Genomic DNA, 20,917 nt, shown 5'->3' on the forward strand with positions numbered 1-20,917 from the left:
TTGACTAGTCATAATTATAATTAGACTAGTCAAAATATAATTAGAGATATCTCTAAATGAATTTAAATTAAATATGAATTAAATATATTTATGGATAGTCAGAACAAAGGTTTAAATGCTAAAACGGCTTGCCATACGCGCGCGTCTGCTTCTGTGAACAGAACCTGCAGGTTGTGACTAATAAAGTAGTAAACAACATTCAGTTTGTGGAACAGAGTGATCTTTCAGGAGCCCGCGTGGGAAGTATGAACAGCACTTAGCAGTGGAAATGAAACCGAAAACGTACACATTATTTAAACAATCATATCGCATTTTAGAGTTATGATGACGACGAGCATTAACCCTTTTGAGTAACGTTACAGAGGTACACAAAAATGCACGTTAACATGATACACTTGATAGCGCCGACATCAGCAACGCCGAAGAAATAGTAAACCTGCCTAAACTGCTGAAAAGAGCCACGACTGTCCTGTGTAATGAAAAGACGGCCACCCTGTCACTCATCATGCCCAACATGAAGACAGCCATCCATAAAAACCTCTCAGACAGATACACATAAGTTCAGGATTATCTTATAGAACTGCTGATTAACTGGAAATGTGGATTTTTTTGCACACACAAAAAACGCAAGTGACCAAGCAAAGCCTTAAGCTCTTACTGTTAAATTCAATTGAATAGAAAGCTTTTTTTTTGCACCTTTACTTAAATTGTTCCTTAATTTTGTCTCTGTCATTTCAATAATATTTTTTAAGAAGTTTTTAAATTGTTTCATTTTCCAGAGACGGGCCTGTTTAATATATTTTCTAAAAGAAGGTTCAGTTTAACAAGTTGAAACAAAAGAAATACATAAAAAATAGTTTACTTGGTAAAATTTGCATTTCAGTTAAATTTTCTATTTTTTTACCAAATATCGTGATACATATCGAATCGTGAACATTATATCGTGATACACATCGTATCGTGAGCTGAGTGTATCGTTACACCCCTAATATATATATATATATATATATATATATATATATATATATATATATATATATATATATATATATATATATATATATATATATATATATATATGCATATATAGTTAAAGTCAGAATTATTAGCCCCTCTGAATTATTTGCACCTTTGTTTATTTTCCCCCCAATTTCTGCTTAACAGAGAGAATATATTTTTCAGCACATTTCTAAACATAATAGTTTTAATAACTCTTCTCTAATAACTGATTTATTTTATCTTTGCCATGATGACAGTAAATAATATTTTACTAGATTATTTTCAAGACACTTTATACTTCTTAAAGTGACATAACAATGCTACCAATTTATGTTGCTAATTCTACACTTTTAATTGTTTGTTTCCAGTGGTGCAGCTCAGAGTGGGATGAAGTTTGTTCACAGCGCAGTGACAGTGAAGAATCAGAGGCGTCTGCTCTTGAGAACTGCATCTCTGCCCTTCAGGAGCAAGAGGAACAGAGCTCACTCACAGAGAATCCGTCCCATGCAGAGTGAGAAACATGATCGATGCTGTCACATAATCTATATACATCTCTTAAACCAATTTTTAAGATCAAATACTATTTTAACATTTGTTTATTAATAACTTAACTCATTTATTTTCATAGTACTTTATTTACTTTCTGTGTTGTTTATATCCAATGTTGGTGTACTGTTATTGTAGACTGTTTGAAGAGGCTGCTGAAGGTCTTCATCAATTAGCAGACAAACTTCCTCCTCCAGGTACGTTTTACGTTAATGCAGGACACTGCAGGTGAATAAGATACAAAAAAAATTATTAGTAGTATTACAACATTAACAAAACAATAAAAAAAATCCTTGATAGTTTACATTTACAACTTGTATAACATTTTATAAAATATTGTTATGCATGTATGTATATGTAAATAATTTATTCACATAATGTATTTGTTTTATTTTTAATCTAAGCATTATTTAATTCAATATGTACTATTTTGCATACATTTCTTGCACACAACTATACATTGGAGGATTTATGTTTAATAAAGTGGATGAATCAGACTCACATGTTACATTTAAATGTTTTTACAGAGTGGATTTTAGAACTATTTATTACTACATACTGTTACTAATGCTACACTGATAAGAATAACTGTAGAATAACTTGTATGCATATACCTAGGGAAATTATGAATAACTATCTCTCTGTGAAAATCTCAGAAATGTTTAATGTATGTAAGTGCTCAGCGAGGGAGAAAAAATTAGCAGCTTTTAAAAAAAAACACACACACACAAAAACAGGTAACATAACAAAACAATAGAAAAAATTACAGATTGATGGAAAAGTCATGTTTTTTGTCTGTAGTGACAAACCTTAAATGATTAATAAAGACATTTTAATGTTATTAATAATTTCAGTATACTATATATATTTTATTTTTATTTTATATCTGTCATAATGCTGCTGCTGTTTGATGTGGTTTTGATGAGCTTTTCCTGTAATGTTTGTGTCGGATTGCAGGGAAGTCTTTGCTGGATGTGATCGTGCTGTGCGTGGATGAGGAGGTGGGGTTAAAGGATATGTTGCCTGTGATTGGCTCTTTGAAGCACATGAGGGCATGGCATTCGGCACAGATGATTATGGTCACTGAGCACAGTGCTGGGTAAAATATTAATATTACACCAGTAATATTGTTGTTTTATTTAAGGTGATGTCTTTTTATTTGCAAGTTGTTTTTTAAATGTATCTATTAATTACTATTTTATCTTATGTAGGTCATGGATTAAACATGGTAATTTTTATAGTTTATTAAAATGAACTTGATTTTTTGAAAACACCAAGCGATCCACAACCAAACACACAAGCCCCCGCCCCATTACCTCATTGTCTTGTGATTCCCTGGGGGTCCCGATCCTCACTTTGTGAACTACTGGTCTATAACATGCTCTCAAGGTTTTTTTTTTTTTTTTTTTTTTTTTTTTTTACTTTTTGAGAGAAGTAAAATATACATATGTGGTTTCAACAACCAGAGGCATAATTAGAAGTGTCTGGTGTCTCAGACCACTGAGACTGAAGTGGTTTGAGTGATTGGTTTTATATCTGCCTCGGCTGTGTTTAGGAGGGCATTTACACGTGTCATTTTCATGATCTGATATTCAATCAGAAAAATGCATGGAGTGAACGTGTGTAAAAAGCTTGATAAACATTTTTTTTCTTCTGTATAATGATGATGTTTCTCTTGTTTTTGCTCTGGAAAGGTGGCAGAAAGCAGCAATGTATCTGGACGCTCGTTTGTGTTCTCCATCAGTGATTGACAGCTGCGTGGATGGAACTGAGATCTGGAGAGGAGGACTCAACATTAGAGAGAAAAAGGTAGGATTATGCTGTTGTACAGCTCCTTTATAGGGCTGTGGAGTTCATCGAAGGACAGTTGTTTCAATTTTGATTTTGACCTCCAAAGAATATGAAAAATAAAAGTACAGTAATTGAGAAGAAAATATGACTTGGGAAGAAAGAAATTTATTGGTTATGATTTTTTTGCCTTATGCTAAAATACCTGTCTCTCTGTCCGTCCGTCCCCTCTCCACTTTCGTGCGCGGCACCTCTCCATCCTCGGGTAACATGCCGAATCCGTAACCATGATCTGTTCCGGGAACTTGCAATTCATAAATTAAGCACCGTATGTTAGCATAAGGCAAAAATCATTGTCATTGTTGAAATAATTTTAAAGTCAAAAGTTGAAAAAAAATTATATACAAGTGATTGAAAAGTGATATTATTTATCTTAAATAGTGATCGATCGGCCAGAGATTGGTATCGGCCGATAATCACATTTCATGACTCTATATCTAATGGGTGTAAACAATGTGTGGGGGGTGTGAGCGATCGATGCGCTCCCAACACAACAGCTAAAATACACACAGATGTGGTGTGACCGCTGTTTATACTTACTTTTGGCGACTCGCGCGAGTGATGGGTTTTTTTTTGCCAGTGCAACCTTTTGTATATCCAGCTGCTGTGATGTGAGCGAAGCGATCGCCTCTGTCTAGTGTCCAACTGAATGATCTCTCCCGGAAGCTCAGCGAGTCCCCCACATATTCAAACTGACTCTGTGACACCTGCAATTTAGTTAAAGGGCACCTAGGTTACCCCTTTTTTCAGATTTAATGTGAGTCTTTTGTGTCTCCAAAATGTGTGTGTAAAGTTTCAGCTCAAAACTCCCATCAGATTTTTTTTTATTATACCTTTTATAAGATTCTATTTTATAAATTTTTGCACCAGGTGGCGGTTTTGTTGTTCTTTTCCATTAAGGCTAGTCCTCCCCGCCCAGCGTTTCTAAGTGCATTTCTGCGGGGCTTAATCTCCTCCCTTGGCTGCATCAGACAACAGACAGACTTAAAGGAAGCAGATCTCACGTAGCGTTTGTGAGAAATACTACAGTAAGAACTTTACCAATTAGTATTTGATGCATTTGTTCTGTTAAGTTGCAACCAAGTCACACACAATGTCATTACAAAGTTCATGTGCACACACACAGATACACACATACAAAGCGTAGGCACACACATACACAGACAGCGCGTGCGTTTAGCTTTGCACTCTTTTTGCACACAAATGTGACAGGATACAGGTTAATCTCTACTGCTGTGTGGATATCTGTTCTGTTCATGTACAAAATAAATCTGATTTAATATCCGCGAAGTGGGATAGAAGCGTCTTTCTTTATAATTATTCTGACATGCGGCTGTGCTAATGAGGTAAAGCTGAAGTAAATCGCTGTAATTCATTACACACGTGCACTGTTTTAAAACATTTTAAACTTGTAAAACTCACTCATGATCACATTTGATGATGAATGATGATCCTAACTAATTGAACAGACCGTTTATTCCCAGTTGCTTTATGCACTAGGTGGAAAAAAACAGAAATGATGGCGACGAGAGAAAATGCAAGATAAGCGATCGCGAGAGGCACAGTCATGTTCTAAGCATTACATTTGTTCGATTAAATGAATAGAGCAGTAGTCACTGCAAATCTCTATTATTTTCTCTAAAGCTGCTTCTGAACATGACATGATTACACCTAAATTATGTAAGAGACACATTTAAAGGATTAAATGCAGCATTCTTAATTTATTTTCTTAGGTAAGGCCACATTTGCAATTAAGTATCCCACTTAAAGGGAAAATGTACTTAATAGATTTACAGATTACATGACATTAATACATATAAAGGTTGAAGAATCAGAATCTGTACTTGGTATCAGCTGACCACCATAACATGGAATCGGTATTCGGTATCATCTGCAAAAATTCTGATCGAAGCATCCCTAGTGATGTATACAATATATTTTTCTGGAAATGTGTAAATGCAATGCTTTGGGGCCCGTGAAATTTCACAATTCCTTATACCGCAGCAGAGTACTAAAGTAACTGATATTAGTAAAAAACTAAGTTTATTCATTATTTAATTTTTTTTCAGCTTAGTCCCTTTATTCATCAGGGGTTGCCACAGCGGAATGAACCACCAACTTGTCCAGCATATGTTTTATGCAGAGGATGCCCTTCCAGCTGCAACCCAACACTGGGAAACCCATACACTCTTGCATACACACTCACACACTACGGCCAATTTAGTTTATTCAATTCACCTGTACCGCATGTCGTTGGACTTTGGGGGAAACCGAAGTACCCAGAGCACGGGGTGAACATGCACACTTCACACAGAAATACCAACTAACCTAGCCGGGGCTCAAATTAGCGACCTTCCTGCTGTGAGGTGATTGTAATATCCGCTGTGCCACTGTGACGCTGAAAAAACTAAATTATGTGTTGCAATTCTTTAAAATGTTTTAATAAAAATTAAATTAAATATTGAAAGTAATAAACTGCCAGTAATAAAAAAGCAAAGCATATGCTATTGTGCAAAATGACTAATTGAAAAATTTGCTTTTTATGCAAGTCTCAGGTATTTAATTAACAGAAATGAATAATCAAGTGAAAAATAACACAAGAATAATCTTTATTGTAAGAACTTCTTTTCTTGCCAATAATCATTTTATACAGTGTGTTTATTTATTATTATTTATATTTTTATTTTTTATTTTTCCCCATTGTCTGTATGAATGCAAGTACAACAAAACTGTAAAAATGTCTTCTGTCCAGCAGAGGGCAACCACTTGCCGGTAATGGTCTTAGAGAACTGTAACAGCTGCTGATTTGTGAAACTATAAAGACAAAGATGGAAAGATTTAGTAAGCACAGCAGATGCAAAGAAAACATTTTGATTCAGGGAAACTCTAAAGGGAAATTTTCTGTCTGAGCAGGAAGAAGGCTTCTATATTATACAGCTGTATTTGTGTTTGTGCGCATAGTTTGGTTAAGAAAAGTCAGCAAGATCTCAAACTGCTAAAGATCTAAGACTCAATCTAATCTCCTGAAAATCATTCAGACCATTATACGAAGGTCATATGAAAATCATTTATGTTCAGAGTTTACACTTTAGATTTTCAGTGCAGTCAGTTTAAGTCGTGTTGTTTTTTTTTTTCTGTTTTTTTTTTTCTTTTTTTATGGATTTTTTTACATTTTTTTGTAATGTGAAGATTTGACCCTTCTGGCTAAATTCTTGTTTAGAAAGCTAGTTTCTGTCACTCAAGTGTCATAGAAACAGTAAAGTATTGTTGGCACAGCACTTTCTGAATAGCTTTTCTGTGTTGTTTTCAGTTTGTCTCAGAGCTGAAGTTTGAGGGTTTCTGTCTAAGAGCTCAGAGGAGAAATCACTGGACTGATGCACTGTATCCGCACTCAGACCCACAGAGCCAAACTGATCACAAACTACAGCACGAGGTGAGAAGGTGCACTTAAGTCTAGATTTATATAAAATCTGTTATGATTGTCAGTTTGTTTTCATCACACAGTACTGAAAGTGTATGTTTTAGACAAACTTTCATGCCTTTATAATTCATCTATCTATCTATCTATCTATCTATCTATCGATCGATCGATCGGTCGGTCGGTCGGTCGGTCGGTCGGTCGGTCGGTCGGTCGGTCGGTCGGTCGGTCGGTCGGTCGGTCGGTCTGTCTGTCTGTCTGTCTGTCTGTCTGTCTGTCTGTCTGTCTGTCTGTCTGTCTGTCTGTCTGTCTGTCTGTCTGTCTGTCTGTCTGTCTGTCTGTCTGTCTGTCTGTCTGTCTCTATCTATCTATCTATCTATCTATCTATCTATCTATCTATCTATCTATCTATCTATCTATCTATCTATCTATCTATCTATCTATCTATCTATCTATCTATCTTTTCATCTGTCCGTCTGTCCGTTCCATCCGTCTATATATGTATGCATCCATTCATCCGTCTATCCATCAATCCATTCATTCATTAATCCATCCATTCATCCATCTGTCCATGCATCCATCCATTCATCTGTCTATCTATCCATCCGTCCGTCCATCCACCCATCCATGCATCCATCTCTCCATCCATTCATTCCAATATTTTATTTAATAATATATTTTAGCACATATTTAATAATAATTTATAAACACAACATCCATCCATTTATCTATCTATTTTTATTAATACTTTTCATTCATTCATTTATTCATTCATTCCAATATTCTAATTATAAAAAAAATTATTAAACTTTTATTTTATTTAATCTTTTTTTTCTTTTCGTTTCACACGATAATTCATCAATCCACCCCTCCTAGTTAGAAATATATTTTATTATACACACATCTTTCTTTTGTTTTGTTTGAGGCTGTTCAGTTCTGAAATATTGGCCTTTCGGAACTAGCAGAAAATAAAACCTGAGCTCTGTCCAAAAACTAAAAAAGCTTGGGATTAACAAGGAGTATTGTTGATGAACTACATTTGACACTCTTTGGGTGCCACATTTCGGATCAGTGTCCCTGAGTTTCAAACTGGGGGAAATAGGAATGAGATCTTATATGAAGTTTTAAATATTTAATATCAAACAGTCATAGTCCTATAGAATATTGTTTCACAAGAGGTGAAAGAGGCCCTCAAAAGTTTTATAGCCGCTGTTTCTTTCTCTCTGCATCTCTTATACTCTGTCATAAAAGTGTGGAATGTAATCGTAATGAGTTTTCCACTCCAGATTAATCACAGTGTCAGTACTAAAGCATTTAGACCCTCTAGAAGATCCCATTTTTTCCCCACAATCTGTTTACACAGGGCTCATTCAGCGCAGTCACACATCTACGCAGATTAGTACCATCAATGTTTTTTTCTTACTTGAACTGCAGTATTTATGGACTTTATTGTTGTTATGGGTTTGGCAATAATTATGTAAATGCTGCTCTCCTTTGTTTCGAAGTGTGTGAGACATTACCTTCCATCTGCTGCCACAACATCTGAATGAGCGATGGTGACATGAACATCTGGACGTTTGTGCAGATCTCTTAGCGAATACAAACGCTGATACTAAAATGTGAATCACAATTATGGAAATTATTTCCAAACCTCTTCATTTTTGTAACAGGAACTGAATAATTGACAATCATCCTTACAAGTGGATGATATAAACTAAATCTTAATCACAGTACGAGTAATTCCCATCACATTAACAGTATATAGAGTAACAGTATATAGGGGGGTTCTATATAACAGTTATTTATTAAAATGATGATGATTATTATTATTATTTTATTCATTCATTCATTTTCTTTTCGGCTTAGTCCCTTTATTAATCCGGAGTTGTCACAGCGGAATGAAACGCCAACTTATCCATCACGTTTTTACGCAGCGGATGCCCTTCCAGCCGCAACCCATCTCTGGGAAACATCGACACACACTCATTTACACACACACACACACACAAACTAATACACTACGGACAATTTAGCCTACCCAATTCAACTTTACCGCATGTCTTTGAACTGTGGGGGAAACCGGAGCACCCGGAGGAAACCCACACGAACGCAGGGAGAACATGCAAACTCCACACAGAAACGCCAACTGAGCCAAGGTTCGACCCAGCAACCTTCTTGCTGTGAGGTGACAGCACTACCTACTGTGCCACTGCGTTGCCTGTCTTTAATACTTTGTCTCATTAATTAATCTTTTAGAAAATAAGTTATCCATTTTTAGTAAGTCAGCAGTAAACTGAGTAAATTTAATTAAACTAATTTGAAAAAAAAAGGTGAGCCACATTTAAAGCCCTTGTAAAATTGGCAGTTGAAGATTTTTTTTAATTTTTTTGCTGCACATTTTGTTTTGTGTTTTTCTAAACCATAATGTTTCTTCATCACATTCACTTTTAAATGCCATGAAGCAGTCCTCCCCACTGTAAATATAGATACCATGGTATTAACAGTAGCAAAATCACTAGCTAACACCCTGATCTCTGCTGATAAACGCGTGTGAAAATATTGATAATACTACACAATCTGATTTGACAGGGCTTTTTCACTCTTGTAATTGTTGACATGATGTTATCGACATCATATTTCTTTCCTATGGGATTTTCAACAGCATTACTAAGACCACTTAAAAATGAGCTTTGAACTCATTTCAACATGTTGCGTCGCTTTGGTCTTTTCCATAGGCCCAGATCTACTGAATAATGGAGCAGATCTCTTCAGATTGACTTCCTCTTTTTCTGCTCGGCTTCTCTTGTATAGATTCTGTAAGAGCTGATAAAGAGCTCGCAATGTTTGCCAGCTCGCTCTCAGCGTCTCGTTTTTCCAGCCCAAAAGCTCTGGTTTAGTCCTGCCTGAGCACAAAGCTGATTTTGTTTCACCACTCAGGGGCACAAGCACACAGCGGCCCCAAAACAGCTTTAACTGTTACTCTCCTAATGACAAATAAAGTGTAAAGGGCTGTATTTGTTTCTTTTTGTTTGCCAGCTGCCCTCACAGCTAGTAACGCTTTAATCTGTTGGTCGCATAACCTTGTGCATGCTTAAAACTGCTTGGTCATCTAATGTTTTACTTTGGCCCTTTTCTTCCTTCCCTGGCTTTATTTTTGCTTTGAATAATTCATTACTGACTTGACAGAATGTGGAGTCACTAGCACATGCCAGTGTTATTAATTTATTTATCTTATACAGTGGCTCTACAGCTTCCAAAGACACAAAATGTTAATTTTCTTTTCTCAAAGCATAAATATTTTATGACTCTAGGTGCATATATTTGCTGGTTTTAAATTTGTATATTTGTTCTGTGTTTTAGGTGTTTCAGTGTTACCAGCCAGTGTTGGAATTGATTCAGCTAGTTAAAGTCACTGATCTGCCGATTCTCCTCCATTCTAGCACGGCGTTTGAACTGTATCCTTTCCAAAAGAGAGAAAAAAAGCACAAACATTCATTTCATCCATAAACAGTGACAGGTTGTTTGAGGATGTGAGGGTGGCTTTTCAGACTAACTGAACAAAGTTAAATTCATTTTTGCTTGCCAATGTGAACAAATGCTGTCACGTGGTGATAAGAAATACATTTTTAAAAGGTGCCATGGGAGCCACGTGCCTCAGATTGCAAAATGTGGATATGTAGATTACAACTTTATTCAGCACCACCCTATAAGGTCTGTGTTAATTGAACTACTTCGTTTTAGGCATGGGATGAGAACCGGTTTCAAAGTTTAATGTGCTTTGGGAAAAGTCAAGGTTTTAAAACCAGGAAGATTTCCTGTTATACCATTCCTAAGGTATTGACCTTATTCTAAAATGCAGAAGTGCGGTCCTTTTTGAGACTGTTTTACAACTTCCAATTCAGGTGCCTATGGGAGAAACGATTAGGGCTATGTCCATAATCGCATACAGTACTTCCAAACTTTAAGGGATAAACCCACATAGCACAACTCTAAGTACATCTCTGTCTTTGCCTTTTGTCAAGAATAATTTTCATTTACCCTATATTTTATTCCCAGCATGTAACTCTGTAATAGTAGAACAGACTTGAATGTCACTCGCTTTCAACGTGAACTACTATTTCACTTCATTTTGAACTACTGTCATTGAACAAGATATCTATTTTCAGAGTACATCATGTTGTGTGTGTGTGTGTGTGTGTGTGTGTGTGTGTGTGTGTGTGTGTGTGTGTGTGTGTGTGTGTGTGTGTGTGTGTGTGTGTGTGTGTGTGTGTGTGTGTGTGTGTGTTTGTGTGACAGCAAGCAATGAAATGAGCTGTGGAATGTCTGAGCAGAGATCATTAATAATCACACCATTCCAAATATGAGCTAAATCATGCTTTTTATTCTAGGAGTAATTCCTTTGGTAATAAATGAGCATATATAAGCATTTCTGGAGAGCTTTTCTGACATGTAGATATCAGAGTACAATTTAACCATGACTGCGTTTACATTGATAATACAGTAATCAAATTATTTGCCTTAATCTGAAAAAGACAATAATAAGATTAATGTCTTTACATGAGTTACTTTTTGAATGTTCCTTTCATGATCTCGTTTTACATGTTATAGCACATAATTAGATTAAGTCATTGCGTCACCACACTATCCATGTTTCCTCTGGATTTTTATGTAATTTTAGGTTTTTTTTTTTTTTTTTTTATTTGTCGACTTGAACAGCCGTTTGGCACTTTCACTTTCATTCACGAACATATCATGCATGCCCCCGTGACAAATGAGATATTGTATGCGAGTATGAACTGCAGGTAGATTGTTGTTTTAATGGAATTTGGTACTGCACACCGTATAGAAAAACAAAAACCTCCGCATTTCATGATGCAGGTGTCTGTGGTCCTGCACTGACTCGGTAGATGCAGAGAATAGTGTCCAACAGCCATGTGTGAATAGACTATCCTGCCGCAAAATGCAGCGAAAGTCCTACACAACGGTAATAGTTTAAGTTGTTTACATGTATGTACTGCTCTTCAATAATGTGACTAAAATCGGCATTCTCCATGTCTTAATTCAATTTCTGTTTAGTTCGATTATGACCCTCATCAGATTAAATTAATAAAAAATCGCTGTTTACATGGTAGATTCTTATTGGTATTGTCTTGATTGTATTAAAATTGGATTATTGGTGTCCATGTAAGTATACCAATTGAATCGGTACACTTTAGGGCATATTTGGAAAATTATATATAATTTACATTTAGAAGTTATATATGTCTCAGCAGGCAGGCATTTCTTAATTATAAATTAATTCCACAGAAAACAATACTTATTGTCTCGACATTTTGCTTTCCAGGTAAAATCTTCTTTTAAGAATTGTTTTTTGCACTTTAATCAGATGGAACTGTAAATGCTATTTCCATATATTTATATCTATTGTATTCAAACCACTTCAGCTTATGATTGTTTTTTTTTTTTTTTTTTGCTAAATGGATTCTGAAGGAAAGATAGTTACAACATTGCATTGTCAAACACTGAAGTGCTCAAAGAATTCATTGTATGCTTCCTATAAATTTACATTTAGAGAACATGTTAACACATTGTGTTCGCTTCAGATTGCTGAATTATTGTTGCTGATAAAAAAATAATTTAAAAAAACATATTCTGGCTACATATTCATAGTAATACATTTACTAATATTCTGTCAGTGTCATACAGTGAACAGTGCTCTCAGAGCTAATGATTGTTGAGATGACATGTTCCTCATGACGGTTTACAGTAAACCCCTCAGTAATTTATCTCTGGGTATGGTTTCACACCTTGACATGCTTCTGCAGCGGATTGGTTTCCAAATCTGTCAAAGCCAAGCTTCTCTTGGATCAACTGTGTACACTGCGTGGAGAGGTAGGCCAGCTCAACACAATCATCACCAATTATTGTCTTCAGGCCACATTTATATACTGATGTTAAGCCAAAGCTTTCAAAGTTCTCTTGAGATTGTTGGTTGGGAATTGATAACTTCCATTCCTGAACACTTTGGTAACAATGACAGGAAAGTGTTTCTGTTGCAGGTGGGAGCTTTGTTTTCTCTGTCTTGTGTGATAAGCACTGAGACTTTCCCAGCAGCTTCCCAGCTCAGCTCTTGCAAATGGAGAGACTTCATGTCCAAACGCCCCAAGGACATACCTGGTATGAACAGCATTTAACACTAGAACCACCTGGAGTTGTTGTGTACCAAAAACTGCCAGTGGGGTCATGGAATTTCTGGAATATCAGGGAATTTTAAATGGCCTATTCCAGACATTAAAAGTTATTTATTTGTTTAGTTCTTTATTTATATATTTAAATATTATACTATATATATATATATATATATATATATATATACAGTACGAGACTTTTGGTTTGGTTCACATTACAAACCGAACGATTCAAAGGGGAATAAGTACAAAATATAATGTTTTCAGTGCAGCTTTGCTCAACATGGCATCCCAAATGACATGGCAGGCAACATGCTGCCTTCCCCAGTGTCATGTTAAACAGTAGAACATCGCTTTTGAACTCAGAATATCACTTTATTAAAGCACGCGCTCATTAGCAATCTTGCTAGCTTCTGTGTCAGCCTGGCTGCTCGTGCTGGCTCCGTCCCCGTTGCCACAGAAACCCTAGACCCCTGACACAAAAGAGCTAACCTCCAAACACTACTCTAGTCAGGCACGTCACGCGCTACACTAGCTCGCAAAATGGAGAGTAACGTTAATGTAATCCCAGACATCCCAAGTTTCTCGGAAGCTTCGTGAGACTCCTTTATGCCCGCAAATGAATGATAATCTTCTGGAAATCTTCACCCCGGTCCTTAAATACGTCACAAACCCCTCTCCACCGCATCCCTCTCAGCTCTTCAGGTATGTTGGACACAACTCGCGCTCCAAGAGAGTAGTGGAAAAAAAAACATCTGAGAGATCTTAATCGGTAGTAAAAATGTCGGGTTTTAATAAAATGTTAAATGTAATCGAGCCCTGTTACATTATTCCTTCATAAGCTCATTTCAGTCAGATGATTCCTGCTTTTAGATCCACTAAAACGGCAGGTGATCAAATCAAGCAGGTGATCAAATCAAGCAGATCTGTGCTGTCTGAGGAAAAGGTGGACACTCATCTTTCTGAAAATAAAAAAAAACTTAATTGATTGAAACTGAGTTTCATATAAAAACTAAATTGTTCTTTTCTTTTTATATATTTAATAACTGCTACAATATTATATTTATTTTTTTATAAGCAACTTTTTGGTTTTAAGTATAAAGAAGGATTTCTTTATACGCAAATTGTTTTATTTTATCATTTTAAACCTGTGTAGCTGTATCACTGTTTGAATTAAAAAAAAAAAAACATGATCAAACTTTTATGATGTTAGTTTTAATACATAAAAAATTTAAATCAAAGAAATCCTCTGCCTTTTTTTTCTTTTTTTGCTGTATCGAAAATGTACCGAGCCGTGACACCACTGTATCGTATCGATATTTCCCAAATGATGTTTATCAGAGCAAAAAACATTTTCACAGTATGTCTGATAATATCTTTTTTTCTTCAGGACAAAGTGTTATTTGTTTTATTTCAGCTAGAATAAAATAGTATAAAGTGTTTTGAAAAATATCTAGTAAAGTATTTACTATTTGATCTCCCTCTAGTGATTCCAAACGTTTGTGAGCTTCAATATTCTGTTGAACACTAAAGATGTTATTTTAAAGAAAGCTGAAATCCTGTAACCACTGACCTTCATAGTATTTTTGTTATACCCAACTATGGAAGTTGATGGTTGCAGGTTGCAGTAAAGGGTGAGTAAATTATGACAGAATTTTTGGGTAAACACCCTTTAAATTAAATGCAGTCTCCGCCAGACTGTACTTTTTAACTATGGATGGCATGCACGAATAATATACTTTTTAAGAGATTTGGCTTTAAAATGACCACTTGAAAAACTGGGTGTTAAGTAATGACAGAAGAGCTTAATGTAAAGTTTGTAAAAAATGTCAAGCTATATAAACATAGGGTAGAGAGTACTTTTTAGTAGCTTTTTAGGAATTTGATATTCGGAGAACATTGATTTTCATAGTTGTAGAAAATTACAATGGATGTCAATGGCATTTTTCAAAAAATGTAGTTTTTTCTTTAACAGAAGAAACTCAAATGGGTTTTAAACAAGTGATGGCTGAGTAAATGATGACCGAAGTTCTATTTTTGGGTCAACTGTCCTTTTAAATTAGGAGCCCTAGAATAAATATTGTTATCTAAGTGGGTGAAAGGCTTTGCTTGGCGACATGGAATGCTAAAAGGCAGGTGTCGTGACAATTACAGAACAGAAATTAAAACACTGTGTATATATATGTAGTTCTTTCTCTGATGACATCAGTTTGATGTCTAAGCCACGCCCCTCCAATCATTAGTTTGCCGTGAGTAAAATATAAAAATATTTTATATGTGCAATAATAATACACCGCCCCTACTCAATAAAACATGTCAACAGAGGATTGTAAAAAAAAAAACATTATTTTATTAAAAATCTGTTTTGAAACCAGCTATGAGTGAACATGACCCATAATTCTTCTACTGTTAATAAATTGGCCTCATATTTTCTTCTAAAGGTTGTTAATCTGTATAATTGTACCATGCACATTTGATAAATTGCTCGTTGTTAAATTATACGCTGCCATTCATACACTACTTTTATCCCTGTGTATTTGCAAGCGTACTATTAACTCTTCTTGAATTCAGTGCCCGATATGGAGGTAAAGGGTGAGAGAGGGCACTACCTGTTCTTGGTGCAGGGAGCGGAATCGGGAGGCTGCACAGCGCGAATGATCCACACAGCCAATCAGATCAATGGAGCCGCTGCTCTATCAACACTCAATGCCCTCATAAGGGAAAAAGCTTCTTCTTCCTCAGGTATGATCACCAATTATTTACATTCTCAGCAATATTGTGCAACAGTACGCCTACAGCTTAGTTATAAATCAGTGTGTACTGTCAGATTGAGACCATTAATACGGTTCTTCTGAAGTATGTTGGACCCCGTGGCATTCAAGAACCACATTTATTAGAGTCAAATTAAACCCATACAATAGTCTCATTCATCACAGCAGCAGTAAAGACACCTGGATGTCACAAAGATGACACTGAAGAGACTTTTTGCTTGAGAGACCAGAACTGTACAGTTCTGAAGTTTATAAATGTGCGTATCACTAATAATATTAATGTCATATTGAAAATAGGGAATTGGGGAAGAAAGGCAGGGTTCCCGCGAGTCCTTAAAGTCTTAAAATGTCTTAAATTAAATTCGGGAAATTAAGGTCTTAAATTGTCTTAAACCGATTGTCCACCGTAAAACATCTAATAGTTTATTAATTTAGTATGTATGAAACAGGAGAGAAATGACAGTCTCCTTGATTTATTATAGCCTGCGTGCTGTCATTATGTGGTTGTCGAGGTGAAGTTCAAAATGCAAGGATGGGAAAGTGTAAATTTATTAACATGGCAATGAGGCAATGTGTAAATTCTGCAAAAAGACTTTCGTTAGGGACCATGAGCCTCAAAGCTGTCGAGTCGCACATGAAAGAAGGAAAGCACCAGTGGGACGTTGCAGCAGTTAGTTATAGCGGGTCCATGTTAATCCCTGCATTGTTTGCAGCTAGACCTAACAATGTTACTAGTTCAGACTAGAGTTGAAGGTCTTTGCCTGAACCCGACAGCCTTGGGTGGGTTCAGACTTAATTTCTATAATTTTAGATGGGCTGGGCTAGGGCTTGCGCAGTAAATAAGCAGTCATGTGATGCATTTCGATTAGCGCGAGAAAGTAATCAAATCGTTTGTTACAACATTAAAATCCATCCCTGCAAAGGTGAAACAAATGATGACGGAGACGCAAAAAGAGCGAATTTTGACTGCGGTCAGGCCAGCTGCTAGTTCAATTAGAACAGTCATTCTTGCAGCTAAGGCATTTCGGCGGACGCTTATACACTGCATAATGTTACATAATTATACACCATAAACTCATAATGTAGACAGGCTATATAGACTAATGTTGGCATTATTCTTTTATTGTTCAGCTTCACCGTCGCCTTAATGCCAGATTGTGAAGAGAAGTGGCAAAACAAGTTCCGCAGAGCCGTTATCTTAATGTCATTATTGCCAAATACCCCTCATCATTTATCATTAAAATTAATTTTAAATTAATTTGTTAAGACCTATTTGCATTGGTGTGTTGGCCAATTTAAAGGATAAGTGTATGTACCCAGGCCTATTTAGATTGCAGAGATGTTACGATGTTACAGAGAACTTTTTTTTTTTTCAACTTTCAAGTGGCCTATAGCCTCTGTTATGAATAAGTAATTTAAACAAATCATTCATGAAAAAAGGCAAAAGAGCTGTGTGCATGTGCACATTTGAATAATGTCAGGCTATAAATGGGTTCGGGATTTTTAAAAGCTGTCAATCAATATGTACTTGTCAGGCTTGGACCCCATCAGGCCTAACTTTTAGGGGTCAATTACAGCTCTAGTTCAGACGCCACCTCACAGTCAGCGATAACAGTTTTATTTCACCTCCAGACACCCAAAAGGCAGGTACTGTTGGTTATCCATACTGTGAAGAGGCACAATTAAAGTAAATCTAACGAGGACACTAAATTGAGTAGCCTATTCTAAAGAAATTCCTGAAATTTTGGGGTCTTAAATAATATTTGTTGCAAAAAAATGCATTTTTAATCCATTCTTTAATAAGAATGGCCAGACTGGTTGAAGCTGATAGAAAGCCAACAGTAACTCAAATAACCACTCGTTACAACTGAGGTTTGCAGAAGAGCATCTCTGAATGCACAGCATATCGAACCTTAAGGGCGGATGGGCTACAGCAGCAGAAGACCACATTGGGTGCCACTCCTGTCAACTAAGAACAGGAAACTGAGGCTACAATTTACACAGGCTCACCAGAATTGAACAATAGAGGATTGAAAAAACGTTGCCTGGTCTGACGAGTCTCAATTTCTGCTGCAACATTCAGATGGTAGGGTCAGAATTTGGTGTCAACAACATGAAAGCATGAATCCATCCTGTCTTGTATTAACAGCTCAGGCAGGTGGTGGTGGTGGTGTAATGGTGTGGGGGATATTTTCTTGGCACACTTTGGGCCCATTAGTACCAATCTTCTGATGGCTACTTCTAGCAGGATAACTTGCCATCTCATAAAGCGCAAATCATCTCAGACTGGTTTCTTGAACATGCAAATAAGTTCACTGTACTCAAATGGCCTCCACAGTCACCAGATCTCTTTCCAATAGAACACCTTTGGATGTGGTGGATAGGGAGATTTGCTTCATATAAGTGCAGCCAACAAATCTGCAACAACTGCGTAATGCTATCATGTCAACATGGACCAAAATCTCTGAAGATTATTTCCAGTACCTTGTTAAATTTGCCACGAAGGATTAAGTCAGTTCTGAATGCAAAGAGGGGTCCAACATGGTACTGGTAAGGTGTGCCTAATAAAGTGATGGATTAGCATATGTTGTAATATGACAACAATTTCACCAATTTGACTAGAATGGGTCTATTTAGAAAATATATGTTTTAGAAAGTTTCATTAAAGTTTTTTGTGTGTTTTTTTTTTTAAGTGAACTTGCGTTAAATATCAAAAATCAAAACAGTAAAGCAAATATAACAAATTTATTTGTGTTTATGTTCTTCTGGGGAGAAATGTTCAAATAGTAACTGACTATTAAAAACATGAAAATCAAAAAGTTTCACTCTATCAAACTTAAATTGTTCACATTTACTATGAGTAGATGTGCAAAAACAGTGGAAAGTTAAACGTGTTTGTGTGTACTGCGAACTTTGTAACAACATTTATGTGTGACTTGTTGCAGAAAGGCTCGAATAAACTCCACAAGAAATACGTCAAATAACCATTGAGAAACTTCTGAGTTTCTGAGTCAAAAATACCACAGTGAGACTGAACCAGGAGGTTCAGTCTTACTGTGGTATTTTTGAGTCAGAAACTGGATCTCTGCTTCATTCCTGTCTGTCTCTGTCACTGTACTGTTTACCTGTCGTGACGCCAGAGAAGATGCATATTTCGGAACTGTGGAATTAAGTACCTTTAAAGAGCCCCTATTATGCATTAAAAAGGTCATATTTTGGTTTTGAGGGTCTCCAACAACAGTCTGAAATGCATGCAAGGTCAAAAAACACTTTTATTGTCTTATATTATACATTTATTGCTACCTAATTATCCCAACGACTCCCATATGATTTGTTTAGCGATTGATTTGTTACCAAACCCCTCCTTTGCATGAGGCTAACCTGCGCTGATTGGTTCGATGACCCAGTCTGTTCTAATTGGTCGACTGTGTTCAGCGCGAGACTGAAAGAAACGCCCAGCACGGTTAAGAAGTAGTCAGATCACAGAGTATATGCGTGAGCCCAATGGAGGAGTGCATTAAAGAAATGCAGTTAAATACCAGCATATTTCTCTATTCTTAACCAAGACCCCAAGTAATACCAACGACACATATTCAGTATTAATCCACACGGTGTCGAAATTAAATTAATTTAAAAACTGACTGCAATACACGTGTGAGGAACTGATGGTGGCCATAGCAACAAACCGCAGGAGGTCGCAAGCACGAGACGCATTTAAATCGGTAAAGGAAGAAGCATGCATCGTGTTTTCAGTGTGGTTTTGGATGTGATATGTGAAATAGCTTATACAGATTTAACTTTAGAGATGCATTACAAGCACTGATCTATAACAGATACGTGATTATAATTTACAACACACAATTAAACACATATTTTGCAAACTACAGAAAACAAGGCAACTATTTTAATCACATTTTACTGTTGTGTAGGAAGGAGAAACACTTACAGGATCTGGAGGAAGAAGAAACGGGTCCATAAAAACAGTTACTGACAAAGTCCCATAGATTAGTAGTTTTTGCTGATCCCTTTTTAAAAACTAAAGGCCAGCATTGTATTAATAATCAAAAAAATGGCAGGAACAAACACAGCACACTGTTGGCTATGCTGTGGTGTTCTTGTAAAAATGAACTATTATTAAAATTAATTATTCCCCAAAGCCGCATGTCTGGCCATCTCTCAATGATGATAATCTTTTGCATTATGATCAATCCCCTCACACTCCGCTAGTGTCTGAAGGGAAAGACATATTTCAGTTGTACCGGATCCGGCAATTCATATTTGGTATTGTTTCGTGTCAATGTCGACAATACAAACAGGCAAATAACTCTGAATTAAAAAAAAAAAAACATTGATATTTTTAAACAACCCTCAGCTGGATGTTTTATTTTCAAAAACCTATAATAGGGACTCTTTAAATCAAGTACCTGATTGGTCTACTTAGTCCATCACTGCATAAATTTACAACTTGTGTTACTTGGTTTGCTCTGAATTTCAGCTTGACCTCGCACATCATACGAAGTTAGTATTTCAGATGTGCAGACTATGATGTTGATGCTGAAAGGATATATTGTGCTATTCTAATTGAAAGCACTGAAATGAAAAGAACAAACACTCAGACTTGCTGTTCCATATAAACACACTCAAACAAACAACCATGCTTTTGTCAAAAACAACAGTTTGGCATTTAAAACTTTATCAAGCCTCCTACTTTTATCTTCAGCCTAACTGAAAAACAATTGTGGTGAAAGATCAAAACATGTTAAGGTTGTAGGCCTTCTGGAAATGCATTTTTTTCTCTTATATTCCCTTTTGGAAGTATAATGGTTTAAAAGCCTCGCACTTTTCGCTGTTTCACATGGATTTTCTCATTGGTTAACATTTATTTGTAACTCGCGTAATCAGGTGGTTTGTGGTTCACTGCTACTCTTATTAGCTCTTTGTACAGAGAGAGTGGCTCCATTTAAGCCCACTGCTGGAGACTTTTGTCAGGGTAAATTGCTGCTCATGAGATCAGAGAATGCGTGGGTTTGCTCAAAGTGTCCCGTGGAGCTCAGAAGGTTGTGCCAGATCTATAATTCAACCAGGCTTGATAACTGAAGACTACAGACCTCAGGCGAGTGGTTATTTGTTATGCCCAACCCAGCATC

At 36.3% G+C, this 20,917-nt stretch overlaps 1 protein-coding gene across 1 annotated transcript in view; it reads left to right on the plus strand.

Annotated features, from left to right (window-relative positions):
• Positions 1-20,917, plus strand: part of mtbp (MDM2 binding protein) — a 46,395-nt gene that overhangs the window by 4,807 nt on the left and 20,671 nt on the right. The window contains exons 4-12 of the mRNA XM_003200157.7: positions 1,368-1,510; positions 1,684-1,742; positions 2,503-2,644; positions 3,240-3,354; positions 6,704-6,826; positions 10,172-10,266; positions 12,637-12,703; positions 12,871-12,988; positions 15,571-15,741. Of these exons, the coding sequence (XP_003200205.2) occupies positions 1,368-1,510; positions 1,684-1,742; positions 2,503-2,644; positions 3,240-3,354; positions 6,704-6,826; positions 10,172-10,266; positions 12,637-12,703; positions 12,871-12,988; positions 15,571-15,741 (1,033 nt within the window). The remainder of the gene's footprint in view (positions 1-1,367; positions 1,511-1,683; positions 1,743-2,502; positions 2,645-3,239; positions 3,355-6,703; positions 6,827-10,171; positions 10,267-12,636; positions 12,704-12,870; positions 12,989-15,570; positions 15,742-20,917) is intronic.

Source organism: Danio rerio, chromosome 16 (assembly GCF_049306965.1).
Source record: "Danio rerio strain Tuebingen ecotype United States chromosome 16, GRCz12tu, whole genome shotgun sequence".
Lineage (NCBI taxonomy): Eukaryota > Metazoa > Chordata > Actinopteri > Cypriniformes > Danionidae > Danio > Danio rerio.